The sequence below is a fragment of the Sciurus carolinensis genome, chromosome X (assembly GCF_902686445.1).
Source record: "Sciurus carolinensis chromosome X, mSciCar1.2, whole genome shotgun sequence".
In the NCBI taxonomy this organism is placed as follows: domain Eukaryota; kingdom Metazoa; phylum Chordata; class Mammalia; order Rodentia; family Sciuridae; genus Sciurus; species Sciurus carolinensis.
The window spans coordinates 5,504,911-5,523,060 of NC_062232.1; the positions used below are offsets into that span (position 1 = coordinate 5,504,911).

General features: G+C 45.6%; 1 protein-coding gene across 11 annotated transcripts in view; it reads right to left on the bottom strand.

Annotated features, from left to right (window-relative positions):
* Positions 1–18,150, bottom strand: part of Gpr143 (G protein-coupled receptor 143) — a 66,701-nt gene that overhangs the window by 29,448 nt on the left and 19,103 nt on the right. For 5 of the 11 annotated variants that reach the window (XM_047536130.1, XM_047536129.1, XM_047536128.1 and 2 more), the window contains 4 exons: positions 14,417–14,505; positions 10,837–10,946; positions 9,995–10,089; positions 739–831 (listed from right to left, as the gene is read on the bottom strand). In XM_047536130.1, the coding sequence (XP_047392086.1) occupies positions 739–831; positions 9,995–10,089; positions 10,837–10,946; positions 14,417–14,505 (387 nt within the window). Of the gene's footprint in view, positions 1–738; positions 832–9,994; positions 10,090–10,836; positions 10,947–14,416; positions 14,506–14,799; positions 15,359–18,150 lie in introns of those variants that run through there. The other 6 variants (XM_047536136.1, XM_047536135.1, XM_047536133.1 and 3 more) reach the window with 2 other exon arrangements.

Sequence of the window (18,150 nt, forward strand, 5' to 3'; positions counted from 1 at the left end):
ACAAAGCATTCCTGGATTCAATCCCCAGTACCCCAAAATAGAAATATGATAAAATAAAATGGAAAAAAAAAAAAAAAAAAAAAAAAACCAGGTTGAGGGCCAGATTCGTCCTAAAGGCTATACTTCACTGAACTGTGTGTGATCTCTAGAACCCTAAAATCACAAAAAGACACTGTCCACACATTTTCCAATGGAAGTTAGAGTCTACATCCTTGGTTGGGCTTTGAGGCCTTGCCAGTGGTGGCACTGGTGGGATTTTAAACTTGAAGAAATGCCTGAGACAATTCCAGAACCACATCTCTGCGTCTCTGTTCAGGGTAGCCGAGAGCAAAGGATGGGAGAGGCATAGGATCAGTTTCCAGGAGCTTCCCTTTGCCTTGGCCATATCATAACTCATTCTCAGAATGTTAAGCTTGCCTAATCTTTCAGTGGAAGCTTGGAGAACAAATATTAAAGAGAGGGTGTGAGAAAGCTACGTGGAGGTGGAAGGGGCTGTCCGTGCATCTTATAACTATAAATCTGCGCATGCACGCTGTGCGCTCAGGCACCCACCCCCACCCAGAGGAGAAAGACACAGGGAAAAGATCCGGGGAGCAAGGCTGCAGCGAGCACGCTGTCTCAGCTGGATGGGCCCGTGAGCATGGCCTCCCTGGCCCAAGAGGATGGGCTGAGGGCCAAGGACCCGTCGTGAGTCAGACCCGTTCTTTTTCTATAAGGGCTGGGCCACCTGCGGCTCACCTGGACACAGAGGGGTAGTACAGCATGATGGCTCCCTCCGCGCAGAGCAGGACGGCCAAGCCCCAGGCCATGATGTGGTACAGCACGATGGTGCTAGGAGAGAAGCAGAACAGGGCGGCCCTGCTTAGAGGAGGACAAAGGGGCCTGGCAAAGAAACTACCCTTCTAGCCACCAGACCAGCTTCTGAACCAGGGAAGGTGGGAGTAAAACCACCCTCCACAGAGTTATAGTGCTGCCAAGGGCACTGATTTCTTTGAGTCGAGGTGATATTTACATAACATAATGTCAGCTCGTACCCATCACTCCTCATTCCCTCTGGCCCTCAGTCACTGACAGCCGCCAATCTGCTTTGCTTTTATGAATCTGGCTGCTGGCCTCAAACTCCTGGACTCGAGCAATTCTCCTGCCTAGGACTCCTGAGTAGCTGAACTTCAGGTGTACACCACCTTGCCTGGCTTCAATTTTGGTTATTACCATTCTCCTTGGAATGGCTGCTATTGTTGAGACTTGATTAAGAAGGCCCCACTCTCCATAAAACCATACAACAGGTTAATTCCACGGACAGCACTCTTCAGTTCTCATCAACTCTGGTCTGAATATTTGGATCCCCCCCAAATTCCTGTGTTGAAACTCTAACCCCAAAGATGTGGCATTAAAAGCTGGGGTCTTTGGGGAACTAATGAAGTCACAAGAGCAGAGACTTTATGGATGAGATTATAGCCTTTTAAAAAGGAGGCCCAGGAGGCTCCCTGTCCCCTCCACCATGTGAGGACAGTAAGAAATGGTTATCTATGAACCAGAAAGCAATCTTCCCAGACATTGGACCTGCCACACCTTGACCTTGGACTTCCAGTCTCCAGAACTCTAAGAAATATATATATATACATTTATATATTTATATATATTGTGTATGTGTATGAATGTGGGGGTAGATTTAACCCAGGGGCACTCTACCTCTGAGCTACATCCATAGACCTTTTTATTTTTGAAACAGGGTCTTATTAAGATGCCAAAGCTGGCTTTGAACTTATGATCCTCCTGCCTCAGTCTCCTAAGTCACTTGGAGTTACAGATCTGCACCACCACACCCGGCTTGAAATGCATTTCTATTGTTTATAAGCCATTCAGTTTATGGCATTTTGTTATAGCATCCCAGATAGACTGAGGCATTGTATTGCCCATCCTTCTATCACTTAACAAATATCTGAGGTAATCCACTTATAAAGAATAAAGATCACAGGGCATGGTGGCATCCCAGATATTCAGGAGGTCAAGGCAGGAAAATCTCAATTTTGAGACCAGCCTGGGCAACTTAGCCAGACCTTGTTTAAGTAAAAACAATAAAAAGGCCTGGGAATGTGGCTCAGTGGTGGAGGACCTCTGGGTTCAATGCCCAATATTGGACCAAAGAGAGAGAGAGAGGTTTTATTTTGGCTCACAGTTCTAGAGGTTTCAGCCCGCAATCAGTTGGGCTTGTTGCTTTGGGCATATCATGGTGGGAGCGCAGCAGAGTAAAGCCACTCAACTCTTGGCCAGGAAGCAAAAGAGAGAAAGAGGAAGGTGACAGGATTCCACAGTCTCCTTCAAGGACATGTCCAATTGATCTAAAAACCTCCCAGTAGACCCCACCTCTTAAAGATTCCATCTCCCAATAGTGCCAAGCTGTGGGCCAAGCCTTGTGACACCTGGGCCTTTAGGTGACAATTAAGATCCAAGCTATAGCATCCACCATCTCAGGGACATGGTACACATGCCTTGCTCCTCCCAACCTTCCATACCCAACCACCTCTCCTAGGCCTGAGGCAGTATGGGTCCCAACCCTGAATCCAAACACCCAGGTGACTACTAGTAGCATCACTTTAGCCAAACCCACTACTCAGAGCCTTGGGCTACTTTTCTCTTGTCATGTGAACAATAAAGCCCTCTGTGGCCTGCCCATGCCACTATGGTAAAGGCCAGGTGGACATCAGGTCGTGTTGTTCTGCTACTTACACTATTGCCCAAGGCAGGCTGGCCATCCCTGGTCCTCTACTGACTTTTCCCATCAGACTGGCCTTGCCCTGCATGCCCACCTGTCCTGAGGCACTACAAGGGGCACAGTAAGTTTAACAGTAGTAAGGAGACCCCAGAAATTGGCCAGCATCCTGTTAACAGGGAAACTTAAGAAACATGCTGAACTATCAATATGGCCACTCTTGAGTCTTCATTTGACTTCTTTTTTTTTTGTACCAGGAATTGAACCCAGGGGTACTAAACCACTGAGCTGCATCCCAGGCCCTAGTTTTATTTTGAGACAGGATCTTGCTAAATTGCTGAGGCTGGCCTCAAACTTGCAATCCTGCCTCAGCCTTCTGGTTGTAACATTCTTTGGAGACAGGAGAGGCCAGGAAAAACTTTATACCCTTAAGCTGTACAGTGAACATCAGCTATGTACCAAAGGAAGGTCCACTTAAAAGATATGAGGTAGGTTGGGGATATAGCTCAGTTGGTAGAGTGCTTGCCTCGAAAGCACGAGGCCTTGGGTTCAATCCCAGCACTGCAAATAAATAAATAAAAGGAATGAGGTGCTGGTATCTGCTACATGGATGAACTCCACAGACATTATACCAAGTGAAATAAGCCAGACACAAAAAGGCCATAGGTGCCTGATCCCATTTATATGGGGAACGATGGTACAGTTTCTTGTGGGGGTGGTAGAAATGTTCTGGAATTAGTAATTGTACTAATTGACGTACAATTTTGTGAACGCCTTAAAAGCCACTGGCCTGAGCACTTTTAAAGGATGGATATTATGCTATGCAAATTATATGTCAATTAAAAGAGCATCATGGAGTTGCATCAGGATGATGTCTCACTCAGCATTCACTGGCTAAGTGTTCCCTGAGCCAAGGTTGTGCCCGTCCAGGCACAGAAAGTACTATGAACGAAACAACATCCCTCCAAAGCCCTGACTCGGAAGCTAGGCACAGAGGCGGGATGGACAAGAGTTTACATAAAATGAAGGACAGACCTGGGATTTACCCAAGAGACAAGACTATGTTTATAAGTTAAGTTGCCAAGCACTTATACTAGCTGGGATGGGGGTCCCCAAAGATGTCTATGTCCTATCACCAGCATCTATGATTATGTTGCTATATATAGCAAGACACTTTGCAGATGTGATTGTGTGAAGGACTTTGGAGATGGGATGATCATCCTGGATATGGGTGTCCTGGATATGTAACCACATGGAGAATCTTTGGGCTGGGGGTGCAGCTCAACAGTGCAGTGCTTGCATGCTAGCATGTGAGGCCCCAAGTTCCACCCCTCGGAACACAGGAAGAAAAAAAAAAAAGCAGAGAATCTTTACCAGCTGTGAAGAACTAGAGAGATGTGAGTTTAAATCTTACCCACCATTACTGGCTTTGAAGATGGCAGAAGTAGCCACAGGTTAAGGAAGTGCAGGAATTTCTGTAGAATCTGGGAACTCTATGACTGGAACAGTTAATGAGACACTGGACAGTGGGTATCCACAGGACAGTGTCAGTTTTATTCTAAGTATGACAAGAATCCACCAGAAGATTCTTCTCATTTTTTTCTAAAAATATATGTATTGCAACAAGATAAAATTTTAAAAGTGGAATTTTAGAGCTAGGATGTCACTCTTGCCTAGCAAGCATGAGACTAGATCTCATTCCCACCACTGCCAAAAAGAAAAGTTGAATATGGAAAACAAAACAAGACTCTACAAAGAATGGAGGGTAGCTTTGGGAAGAAATCATTCAATTGCTATGACTCCAAAGTTTCTGGGGAGATGCAGAAAGTGAGGTCAAGGGACTATTCTTGCTTGTGTCTGGTTTCTCTTTACTGAGCCTCAGACTTGTGAGAGTCCAGCTGGGTCTGGAGAACCCTGACTAAATCTGTGATTCCCCAGATGATGGACATGAATACATTGGCTCCCACTCAGCTGGGTGGGCCCTCTCATCTCCACTGAGACCCAATGCCTTACCCGAAAAACAAGGGGCTCCTCTCCCCATCCTTCCTGAGGGAATTCCTAACATTCAAGGAGATAGGCTGATGCTCAGTCCAGACCAGGAAGGGTGTGTGTCCAGCAATTGGTGGTGTCTGGTATTCCACAAGCACAGGGGCTCCCTTTCTTGCCGTCCCACCCCCATTCCCTGCATGGTTAGCATTCTTGGACAATCTCTATCATTCATCTTTGTGCTTCCACACACCCTGCCCTGTCCCCCCAGAGGATTTGAGGCTACGGCCTTCCAGATGCAGTGGGGAATTCTTTCATTTGTACCTTCTCTCTGGGGATGGGAGGGCAGGGTCCCATCAGTCCGATACTCTGGCAGTCACTCTTATCTCTATCAGATGCCTGGCAAATAGCATCTCCCATTTTGACTGATGGAATTTTTTTTTTTTTTTTTTTCAGTGCTAGGGATTGAACCCAGGGCCTTGTGCTTGCAAGGCAAGCACTCTACCAACTGAGCTATATTCCCAGCTCGACTGATGGAATTTTAATTCTGAAGATCAGCTGTGTAGATGAAGGAAGTGGTGGTCAGAGATTAGAATGGGGAATAATGCCCTTCTACAAAGAGACAAGGGGGAAGAGAAACAGAGCCAGCTCACAAAGGGAATGAACTTCAGGAGCAGAGGAAACATTTCGTAGCCAGCTGTCTGGGAGGCCATAAGGAAATGATTCCAGCATAGTTTGCCTCCCACATCGTAACCAGTTCCTGCAGCAGCCCTCTCCTGGCCTCACTGGGGTTGGGAGTGGGTGGGAGTTTGTCTCAGCAGTACAGGTCTTGTCTCCGGCTCATGGGAGATTCAGCTAGCCCACAGAGAGAGCAGCTCTCTGCAAGGGCTGGATTAGTGGAGTGCAGAATCTTCATTCCAGACCCTCTTCTTGGCTGGACAGCACTGGTGATATCTCAGAGGTGGGAGTGGGCTAGGGGTGAGGCCAAGGAAGTCCAAGGGCAGAGGACATGGAAGCCTGGCCAATGATTCTTGCCCGTTCTGCAAGACAGCAGTCAGAATTGGGCCAGCAGGTGCAGGTGCCCCCACATTAATGACTGATGCCATTGAAAACCACCCCAGGTGTGAGTGCCCAACCCAGGGGCAACCCAGGGGCAGCCCAGGAGCAGCTGGCTCACAGCTGAAGCTCCTCACTCTTTTATCCAACCACTAGATTGTTCCAGGTCCAGGCAAGTGTAGATCCTCCTTGGTCATTCCTTCATCTCACTCTTTTATTTTCTTAGAGCAAGTAGAGAGTTCAGTTCATGACCATTTCCAAAATCCCAAGCACTGCACTGTCTGTTATTGTTTAAAACTGGTATGTTCCATACCTGTGGCCAGAGTTAACCATTTAAATTTTGACTTGAAATCTGTCTTAACAATGTTTCTTAGGGTTAGAATTAAAAAGAACTCTCCAGTCACCAAAAAAAAAAAAAAAAAAAAAAAAAAACCACAAACAAACAAACAAAAAAAAACAGGATCCTAGCTGAATCTCTCATGAGATTGGAGATCCTATGTAAGACAGGATCGCCAAGGCAAAGTGCCATACCTGCCCCTGCCCTGGAATTCAGCAGGACACCCCCGTCCTGACCAGCTGCAGTCTCTTAATAGCCATCTGCAGAACCAACTCCATCCACCACCCTAGAAATTGAGCTGGCTCTTAAAATGGAGCTACTGAAGCTTTGGAACACAAACCCGCATCCCTGGTGAAATCCATTCAGCAGAGCCCCGGGACATCTCGCACCAGGCAGTATTTGAGGGTTTGTGTCCGTGGCTGTGAAGCACCTGTCTTATTTCTCTGCTGTGTGCCCTGTTCCTGTCTGATGAGGGAGCTCACTTCACTCCCAACCATCAGTCATCTTAGTACTGGAAACCTGCCCTTGTTCTTGCCCTTGAAAGGCATGGGTGTTTCATGTTCTGGGATGTTCACCTTCCGCATGAGGACGGGTCCTTGGAAGCCACACTCTGCCCAGCATCCAGAGTCCTGCCTTCCTGAACACTGAGTTCCAAGATGAATTTCCAAACACAATGCCTGTGCCGAGGAGGGCTTCTTGATTGCCTGTCCTCTGAGTCCAGACAGTTCGCACACTGCTCCCTCCCGCTCCGTCCTGAGCCCTCCACCTGCCCTACCATGGGTGGGGGCGAAGTACTGCACCCTCTAAGGACTGGGGGTATGCTCCTCACCCAGCTTCCTTCCAGAACTCCCAGGTTCCTCTGACCTCTGTTATTGGCCGGCAATGAGACCTTCAGTTGTGTCATAGCTCTGACCCACCAAAACCAAGGGAGGGGACTGTCAGGGACAAAGCAATTGCACCAACATTAGAGTCTAGGCCTTCGCCTGCTGCTAGTTACCTAGTACCCATTCTCCCTCTTTTCTTTAGTAACATAACCTGGAGGTTTCAGAGAGAGCAACACACAGGCTAACAGACTATGTCCTATGTCCTATTTACTATGTCCTCTAGCAGTTAAGCACAGCCAGGAAACTAAGTTCTGGCTAATACTATACAAGTGACAATGTGTGAAACTCCCAGGGACTGTTTCTGGAGAAAACAGGCCCCTTATGTTCCCTGATATACTTGATTGGGTTCAATCTCCAGCACTGCGAATGAATAAATAAGAAAAAGAGGGCTGGGGAGATAGCTCAGTTGGTAGAGTGCTTGCCTTGCAAGCACAAGGCCCTGGGTTCAATCCCCAGCACCGCAAAAAAAAAAAAAAAAAAAAAAAAAGAAAAAAAAGTAATGAAAACACACTAAATGCCTATTGACATCAACAAAATGTAGTATAGATATACACTGGAATATTATTCAGTTATGAAAAGGAATTGTCTTAGTCCCTTCTGGCTATTATGACAGAATACCATAGGCTGGTGACTTATAAAGAACAGACATTGATGGGCTGCGATTATGGCTCAGTGGTAGAGTGCTTGCCTAGCAGGTGTGAGGCTCTGGGTTCGAGCCTCAGCACCACATAAAAATAAATAAAATAAAGTTATTGTGTCCATCTACAATAAAAAATGAAGAAAAAAAAAATCAAACAGCCACTGAATGCTCATAGTACTGGAGGCTGTATGTCCAAGGTCAAGGAGTGGCAGGTTGCTTCCTGGCTCATAAATGGTGCCTTCTCACCAGGTCCTCACAGGATGGAAGAGGCAGGGAGCTTTCTGGGATCTCTTTTATAAGGACACTCAGCCCATTGATGAGGCTCCACCTTCATGACCTCATTGGCTCCCAGAGGCCCAATTCCTAACACCATCATCTGGGGTTGAGAATTTCCAAATAGAAACATGTGGAGGGGGGACACAAACATCCAGACTACAACAGGAATGAAGTACTAATGCATACTGCAACATGGATAAATCTTCAAAATATTATGCCCAACATAAAAGGTCAAATAGAAAAGGTCATATATTGCATGATTTCACTGATCTGCAATGGCCAGAACAGGCAAATCCACAGAGTCTTAAAAGTTTTGGTGGCCAGGGTGGGGGAAGGTGAGGAGAGAATGGGGAATGACTAATAACTGATACAGGGATTTGGGAGGGATGATTACAAAGTTGTAAATTTGATGGTGTCAATGGTGCCCAGTGGTACACAACTGTAATCCCAGGTATTCTAGAAGCTGGGGCAGGGGGATCACAAGTTCAAGGCTAGCCGGGGCAACTTGGTGAGAGACTACCTCGAAATAACATAAAAGGACTGGGGTATATAGCTAAGTGGTAGAGCACCCCTGGGTTCAATCCCCAGTACTGCCCCCCCCGCCCCCCCCCAAAAAAAACTTCCAACATACTGAAAACCACTTGATTTTACACTGCTAAAATGTATGAACTTTATAAAACCATTTTTAAAAGGCAAAAAGTAAAAGCAAGCAAGCTGACCAGGAACTGGGTGGGGGAGGGGATACACATCTCCTGGACTTAAGAACCAGGAGCCCTGGACACTTGCCCTGCCTGGCCAATCTTGGTTTCTTAGGTTCTGTGTGTTGCTGTATGGTCAACATCCCAACAACAGCAACAGCTCAGATCCATTGAGTGTCCACTATGTGCCATTATTCTTAACCATTTACTGATATTTATTGATATTTACTCTACCAGTGACCTTTTGCAGTGGGTATCAATTACACGGTGAGTGCCTGAGCAGGAGCTCAAACCTACCTGTGCCCAAGGCACCAACCTCTCTGTGAATCCCTGCCAGGCAAACACCTCCAGCCCCAGCCCCAACCTTCATCTGTTCCACATTTAACATAAGATGTCAATATATGTCGAAGTGGGTTCTTTAGTCTTTGATGTACAGTGAAAAATTGTCATAGACAGGCACGGTGGCACACTCCTGTAGTTCCAGCACCTTGGGAGGCTGAGGCATAAGGATTCCAAGTTCAAGGCCAGCTTCAGTAATTTAGTGAGGCCCTAAGCAACTTAGCGAGGACCTGAGTAACTTAGCAAGACTCTGTCTCAAAATAAAAAATAAAAGTGGCTGGGGATAAACTCAATGGTAAAGTGCTCCTGAGTTTAATTCCCAGTACCAAAACAAAATTAAAATAAAATTTTAAAAAATTTGTCTAAATTCATCAGGGCACAGTGACACACATCTGTAATCCTTGCCTCTTGGGAGGCTAAGGCAGGAGGAAGGAAAGTTCAAGGCTAGCCTGGGTATTTTAGGAAACTTAGAAAAACCCTATCTCAAAATAAAAGGACTGAGGGCATAGCTCAGTAGAAAGCTCCTGGTTCAATCTCCAGTACCTCCCCCCACACAAATTGTTTATAGTCACACCAATTCTTTCTTTCTTTTTTAATGTTTCCAGTTCCAAATATTTAATTTCTTTTTTGTTTTTGTTTTCTTTTGGTGCTGGGGATTGAACCCAGGGCCTTGCACAAGAGTGTGATCTGCCATGGAGCTGCCCCGGCACCAGCTGTCAAATATTTAATTTCTTGAGGTACTTATTGTCAAGATTTAAAAAAAAAACCTCAGTATTTTGGATTTTTTGTTTGTTTTTCACATTGTTGGGGCTGAACCACCAGCCCCGTGCATGTTAGGTAAGCGCTCTACCACTGAGCCATGTTCCTAGCCCAGAAAACCTCAATGTTTTGAATCTGCTTCTGGCCTAAGAATGACCCACCACAGATGTTTCTGGGTGGGGGAGCCAGCTGACAGACTGACAGACAGAGTCTGCCATTCTGCAACATACCTTTGAATGCTCAATGGCATCTTTCTACATTACTCATAAAATACAACCCGGGAAGACATCCACACTCAGTGAATACCTCAGTCCTGCCGATCTCCTTATCACCAGATAGGCGTCAACCGCGTAGCAGAAGAGCCACCAGAAACAGGCACTGTACAACAACTGGATCCACATCTGTAACCAGCAAGAACCCAGCATCAAAGATTCTGGAAACACATGAGGCCATTAGTCCATCCGGGAAATGAGATGGCAGATCTGGGTTTCTGATGTCAGGGAGTAGCACCCGTGTGCTCAGGGACACACGTGGATGGTCTCCGGGACCCGGTGGGCTGTGGCCTGAGAAGGACTTGTGCCTCTGTCCTCTGCGCAGCAGGGACCTAGGAACCGCACCCCTACCCCGCATTTGGTATGCTTGTAGGCATGGGGTTTTGAAGTTGAAGCTCTTTGTGGCCAAGGGGCACTCCGAAAGTCCCTTGGAAGAGAAGGCGCTGTGGTACTAGGGCAGTAGAAGATCCCTGCGGGAAGGACGCCTCAAGAAGGTGCAGTTAGGAAGCCCCAAGGGCAGGGAAGAAAGAAAAAAAGAAATTGAGCATTCTGCTCCAGACCCAGGGATTCAGTATCTACATCCGCGCAGTTTACCGGGTCTCGAGAGCACCAATGAGGTGCACGGGGCGTGGTGTGCTTTGCGCCTGTGTAATCTATTTATTTATTTAATGATTTATGGATATAAGTCCTGGAGAGTTTGTGACAACACAGCCGGTGGCCAGGCTCCAGCCCAGGCTTCCTCATCTGTAGTTTGGGGCAGAGCCTGAGAATCTGCATTCCTCACAGGCTCGCAGGGGCTGCTGCTGCTCACTTTGAGGACCACAGAGCAACGGCCAGAAGTGACCGGGAGGGAGCAAGCGGAGAGGGGTCACTTACCGCGCTCCCCACGCAGAAAGCAGCAGGCCAAATGTCTGTTCCATTCCCATCATTGATGTTTTCAACGAAATCTGGGAATCCCAGCCACACCGTAGAGCGAATGATAATCCCTAATAGAGAATTAGATGACTATAAGGTATCTGAGGCTAATTCAAATCTAAAGCTGACTTTTTACTTTATAAAAATGATCGCTAGTAATACATATGAGAGAAACGGGAAGAAAGCAAGGGAGAATTAAAGAAGGAAAGAAGGAAGGAAGGGATGGGGAAGAAAGAAAGAGGGAAGGAAAGGGTGGGAAGGAGGGAGGGAGGGAAGGGAGAAAGAAAAGAAGGAGACATGGAGGGAGAGCAGGAAAAATGTCGGTGTGATCAGAAGAAAAAGGAGGAGGAGGAGGAAGAGGAAGAACAACTGTTATTCAGAAAACCTGTCTTATATTGGCAAAGTGATCCCAGATACTTCCATTTCAATCTAAAGCAACATCAGCCACAATCTTGTCCCCAATTTTTTGTTTACTTCTTGGTTTGGCATTACAAAGTATTTATGTAATTAGCAATTTGTATTTCTTAGCTGCATTCTTAATGTTCATGTCAATTATTCCTTACATAGAGAATTATTTAAAAAGCACAATTCTGAAGCTTAAATGTACAGTTCCTTCATTCTTTTGAAAAAAATATATCAGATTTTCAAAAATTAGTTCTCAATCCTTCGGGACATTTATTATCTGTGAGTTTCCCTTGCTAACGGGCCCAAATATTTAATTAGCACACTCTTCAATTAGCACACACACATATTTGGTATACATTACAGCCCTTTGCAAAGTAATGTGATGTCCTTTGTTTAAATGTATGCTGTTATGGTTTAGGTGTGAGGTATCCCACAAGAGCTCATGTGTAAGAGAGTATAAGAAAGCTTAAAGATGAAATGATTGGATTATAAGAATATTAGCCTAATCAATGTATTAATCCCCTGATATGGATTACCTGGGTGGTAACTATAGGCAGGTAGGGTATGGCTGGAGGAGGTGGGTGATTGGGGGGCATGCCTTTGGGGTCTATATATTTTGTCTGTGGTGACGGGTGTCTTTTCTCTCTTTCTCTCTCTCTCCTCTTTCTTTTACCAAGTCCTGAGTCACTTTCCTCTGCCACACTCTTCCACCATGATGTACTGCCTTATTTCAGGCAGCAAAGAATGGAGTCGACCATCTGTGGACCAAGACCTCTGAAAGCATAAGCCCCAAAATAAACTTTTTCTCCTCTTAAGCTGTTCCTGTCAGGTCTTCTGGTCACAGCAATGAAAAGCTGACTAATACTATGTAATACACCACTAAATACATAGGTACTTCATAACACACTAAGCATATGTGTACTATTTATTATGCTACTAAAGGAGATCTGTGAACACTAAAAAGCTTAAGATACACTGCCCACTATCTAGCCACTGCTAACAAAGATACCACGTTTCTGTATAGTGCTTTATAATTGTCACCATCTAGTACTCCTTTGAGCTCAGTGTAAGCCCTATGAGGTTCATTTTTCAGAAAGGGAGCATAGTCACTTGGCCTTCTGCTCTTTTTCCCACAACATCTTCCACCTCCCTCTTTAAAGGATACAGTATTCCTCCACTAACTCTGAAAAGACATTTGGTTATATCTTTATTTCCAGATATTCAAGTAACAGAAATAAGTTATTATTAAGATCTCTTCCTAAAAATGACTTGATGGAATCAGGAAAAAAACCAACATTTCATTGAATTATCCTGCACCAAAATGATTTTTATCTCTAATAGGAGGGAAATATTCCTTTCCTGTCTTATTCTTCAACTGAGATAATGACTTGAGGTTACATTAATATTTATCTGGAGTCAAGGTCTGGAAGGTCTTCAATCATGTTTTTTTTTTTCACTCTGGGTAAAAGGACAAAACAGAAATAGGACACATAGCATCTGTGTCCAGGTGCCAGCTCAAAGTAAGGTACACAAGGCAGTTAATACAGGCTTAATAGACTTTGCATCGAAATAAACATTATCCCCCCCCTCCCTTGCCCCCCCCCCAAAAAAAAAAAAGGTTCCAACATGGTCAACACCATCAAGTATTTGCAAAGTGTGGACAGAATTTGAGTCTTTATTTGAACAAGCCCACTATAACATTTATGGGACAACTGAACATACACTGGTGATATTAAAGAATTGCTTTTAATTATTTTAAACTTATAATGACACCATGGTTAAATATGCTTAAAATTCTTAGGTTCTGCTGGGCCCAGTGGTGCACACCTGTAATCTCAGTGACTTGGGAGTTTGAGGTAGGAGGATTACAAATTTGAGATCAGCCTGGGTAACTTAGCAAGACTGTATCCAATAAAAATTTTTAAAAGGGTTGAATTTTGTTTATTTGTTTGAGAAAGGGCTTGCTAAGTTGTTCAGACTGGCCTCAAATTTCCAAGTTTCCTGCTTCAATCTCTGAGGCACTGAGATTACAGGCATGCAAACTGATTTTAAATTTAGGGGCAATCTGCCACTGAGCTACATCCCCAGCCCTTTTGATTTTGAGACAAGATCTCACTAAATTGCTCAGGCTGGTCTCACATTTGTGGTCTCTCTGCTTCAACCTCCCCAGTTGCTGGGATTATAGGCAGGGGTCACCATGCCCAGCCCTTGCAGCATTTTTACTCTCACTGTTTTTCATCTAATCAGGGCTGTACTGAAACCCACACTCTGGTAGCCCTCCTTTGACAGTGGATAAGAGGGAACAATGCTGGCAATGCTGGGACCCAAAATTACCTCCCAGAAATAAAGGGATCCTTCTGTAACCAAAGGACAGAGAGAAAAAAACAAAAGCTTTTCAAGTAAAAACTAAGAAAAAAATTACTAAATAAGTCCATAAAGGAATTGCCAGTAGAATTACTCTATATTTCTTATACCAGTTTTAAACAATGGAGGGGGAGTGACTGGGGATGATGCTTGCTTGTATTTCATATACTCCCCTGATGTATGCTGGGAACTATGCAATAAAAAGTTAAACGAAATGTCAAACTCTAATTCAGAGTTCTATAAAATGTGTCATGCTATAGTTTAAAACAGAAATTGGTAAAATTGTTTTATTTAGGGCTGATAGTAAACATCTTTGGCTTTGTGGTGATACTTTCTCTGCCCAACATTCCATCCTGCCCTGGTAGAGCAGAAGAGGTTCTGGATGAGGTGCAAATGCAGGACATAGCCGTGTGCCTGTGACACTTTATTTATGGACACTAACACTTAAATTTATGTAATATTCACATGCCAGCAAATCTGCTTTGATTTTTAAAAAATTGTTTTTTTTTTTTTTTGTTTGTTTGTTTTTTAATGTAAAACCGTTCTTGGTGGGGGAGAGGTAAAGAAAACGCGCAGCCGAAGGGATTTGGTCTGCAGCCTACATTTGGCACATGTGAGTAAAATTCAAACCTAATGCCCAAGGGTGCTGCGCAGTGGTAGGGCATGCCCGAGGTCCGGGGTTCATCCCCAGCACTGCAAAAGGAAGGGTTCAGGTTAAAAAGATAAAAAGGTGCAAAAGAAGATATGGTACAAAATAGCAAGGCGCACGTACACACACACGTGAGAACCGGTAGTCTCTCTTTGGTGGATGCACCCGTCTTATTTTCTAGACTTTGCTTAACGACGTTGTCCGAGGTTTCCCTAACAAAGTTAGCAATAACAAACACAATAAACGCTTTTAAAAATACAAGCGAGGTCCCTTAGACCCGAATTTTGCCCCCTTGCTTTGCAGAATTCCCTGGTCCAGACTAGCTCCTGGTAGGTAAAGGCCTCCAGCTCCCGGCTTGGTGCTGCGAGCGCTCAGACGCGCTGCCCAGCGCAGCGGGCCGCGAGCCCTGGCACCGGCTTGGCGCCGAGCAGATCCCAGTTTCCGGGCCGCCGCGCTCCCTCCACCCGGCACTGAGCACGTCCCAGCCCCGGGCCGCGCGCCCTTACCCAGGCAGCCGAGCACGTCGCAGGCAGTGGCGGCCCGCAGGATGCGGGCCGAGGCAGGCGGGGAGGTGGAGGGGGCGCCAGGACCGGCGGGTCGGCGCCGGGGCAGCATCTGCAGGAGACCCAGCACCAGGCGGAGCGCGCCGCTGCCCAGGCACAGCGCGTGGAATGCTCGCGGCTGGAAACTCAGCACGAGTTGCGTGGCCGCGTCCCGAGTGGGGCAACAGAAGGTCCCCAGGCGCGGGGAGGCCATGGGCCTGCTCCGGGACGCGGCTCGGGTATGCCAGGACCCCGCTGGCCGGCCTGGGTCATATGCCGGCCGGGCTGAGGGAGGGGGACATCATGTGCCCTGGGCTTCTCCCCCACCTAACCCCCGGTGCTTGCAGAAGGCGCCAGGCTCGGTGGGGGCTGTGCGCTCTTGCCAAAGCCACGAGGCCTCACGAGGGTGAGGCTTGATCTGGAGGAGGAGGGGCAGCGGAGAAGCACCAGAGGTCGGGGAGGTCTGCTTCCCCGCTTCCCCAACCCTTTCCCGTGGTTTCTTTCTCCAGAACTTACAGCCTCAAATCTGCCTCACCTCAGGAGGCAGACCATCCCTGTTTGAATGAGATCCTGATATTGATGCCTTTGAGGCCCTGTGCATGTGTGCATCAACTGTGGCTCCTATCAATAAATGCTTCTCTCCCAAGTAACCATGTGGTAAATAGTCCTATCCATGGGAGCAACCCCACAGAGGTAGGATTTTCATTTAAAATTCAGAAAACGCAGAGTTGCACTCCTATAATTTCAGCAACTTGGGAGGCTGAGGCAGGAAGATCCCATTTGAGGCTAGCCTCAGCAACTGAACAAGACCTTGTCAAAATAAAAAGGGCTGGAGATGCAGTTCAGTGATAGAGTACCACTGGGCTTGGTTCCCAGTGTGTGTGTGTGTGTGTGTGTGTGTGTGTGTGTTGGAGGGTTGGGAGAGAATGAATTTCATTAAGAAAATTATTTTAAAAAGGGGAAATGCATAATGATTATCAGAGACCAGGAAGAATAAGTGTCAGAGGGATGGGGAGAGACTGACCAATGAGTCCTAAGTTATAGTGAAGATAGGAGCAAGAAGTTCTGATGTGCGTTTGCACAGTAGGGTAACCATATGTTACACTAATGACTTGTACATTTCAAAAGCAAGAAGAAAGGATTTTGAAAGTTCTAACTCTAAAGAAATTATACATGTTTGAGGCAATAGACATGGTTAACTGGATTTAAACATTATACAATGCCTACACATGTATCAAAATATTACATGGTATCCCATTAATATGTACGATGTTTATATTTTATGTACCAGTTAAAATAATTTTGAATAAAAAATAAGGGGAAATTATTTTTAAAATTATAGCATACTAATGATAGCAACAAGTATACAGAATAAAGTTGTTTTTCCTCTTAAATTATTTAAGGTTAAGTATGAAAGAGTCCCCTCTAGATCGTGGTTTTTATTTTTAAAAAAAGGGGGGTCAGTAAAACTCTTGCCTAGCACTTTTGGGGCCCTGAGTGTTTCATCCCCACCACTGAGAAAGAAAAAAAAAAGGAAAGAAAAGAAAGAATGTAAGAAAGAAAATAAAAAGACACCAGCTCTGCTCTGTCACATACCACTTAGCCACTATTATGGTTTAGATATGGTGTCCCCCAGAAAGTTCACATGTAAGACAATGCAAGAAAGTTTGGAGGAAAAATGATTGGGTTATAGCTTTAACCTAATCCGTGAATTGATCCCTGATGGGAGTAACTGAGTGGTAATTGAAGGCAGGTGGGGTGTGTCTGGAGAAGTGGCTCACTGAGGGCATGGTTATGGGGCATATAGTTTGTATCTGGAAAGTGGAGTTTCTCTGCTTTTCAATCATCATGTGAGCTGCTTCCCTTTGCCACACTCTTCCACTATGATGTCCTGACTCACCTTGAGCCCGAGGAATGGAGCCAGCCACTTATAAACTGAGACCTCTGAAACTGTGAGCCCCTTTCCTTCTCTATAGTTCTGGCCAGGTCTTTTAGTCGCAGCAGCAAAAAAGCTGACAAAAACAGCCACTTCCTCTGCCCTTGTGTGTTTATTTTATTTTGAGACAGGGTCTCAGTTGCCCAGGCTGATCTCAAGTTTATGATGATCCTCCTGTCTCAGCTTCCCAGGTAACTGGGATAACAAGCCAGTGAGATGGCACCCTGTTCCAATTCTTTTTAATCAATCTAAGGTGTCCTCTTTGTCTACAGGGGCTCTTCTCTTAATAAACATTTAAATGAGAACACTTATTTTCCTTCCCATCTCAATGGCTCATCTGCTTTGTGCAGGTGAAGTTCAGCTCCTAGGCCTCCTTCCTCTGGGGACTACAGGCCTGGGTTTCCTGTTCGGTCCCCAAGGAAGATAGACAGGAGGCTCACTCTGCCAGATGGGAAGCAGAGCCTTATTTAACAATGGGCTGCAAACGCCACCACTTCAAAAGAATCGAGACCTGGCACGTCTATAAACACAGCGTGTTCGTGCTGCAGCTGCCCTGCTAGATGGAAGTCAGAGCAGACTGACGTTTTCAAAAACCTTAACAGCTCTTCTGAATTACACACTAGTCATAAAAACAGTAGAAAACACCATAGAAAGACTCCCCAGACATTGGTCTGGGAAAGCATAAATCTTCATATCTAATTTGCACAGTGGAGCTCCTCTTTCCTTCTCTCCTGGTAAGCAGAGGTTGCTTCTGGGGGTCGGTGTGTGTGCTTTCAGAGGTCAAAGTGGGAAAGGAGTGGCTGCATAGGCTTATGTGGCCCAGCTGTGCAAACCTGTCCATGCATTTCAATTTGTTCTGTGTTCCTGCTGCACAGGGCCCACTCCTGTGCTTCCCATGTGCAGACCTGGGGACAGGTACTCCACAAGGAACTTCTGCTGACTGGTGCCAAGGGTTCAAGAGGTCTTGGGTCAGAATTTTCTCGGGGAGGAAATTGTTGTGAATGCATATTCTTCGGCCCAGATGGTGCAGATGACCGCTAAAGACTGGCCTCACAGCAAAGTGCTGAGCTTTGATATAAAAGCTTGGATACAGCTGGGGGTGTAGCCTAGTGCAAAGTACTTGCCTAGTATATACAAGGCCCTGGGTTCCATCCCTGGCACCAGGAAACTTACAAATATAAATAAATAAATGTAAGTTAAAAATTCTACCATCGAAGTGGAGAACTTGAAATGAGTGTGAAAAATAAAATATGACAGAAAGTTTTCATGGAACAGTTCAACTACAAATATGAAAAAAATACATGAAATGAAGCAAATATGTGTACACTATGTGCATGCACACACTTGGGAGGCGGAACATCTGGAAGGAGTACAGATGG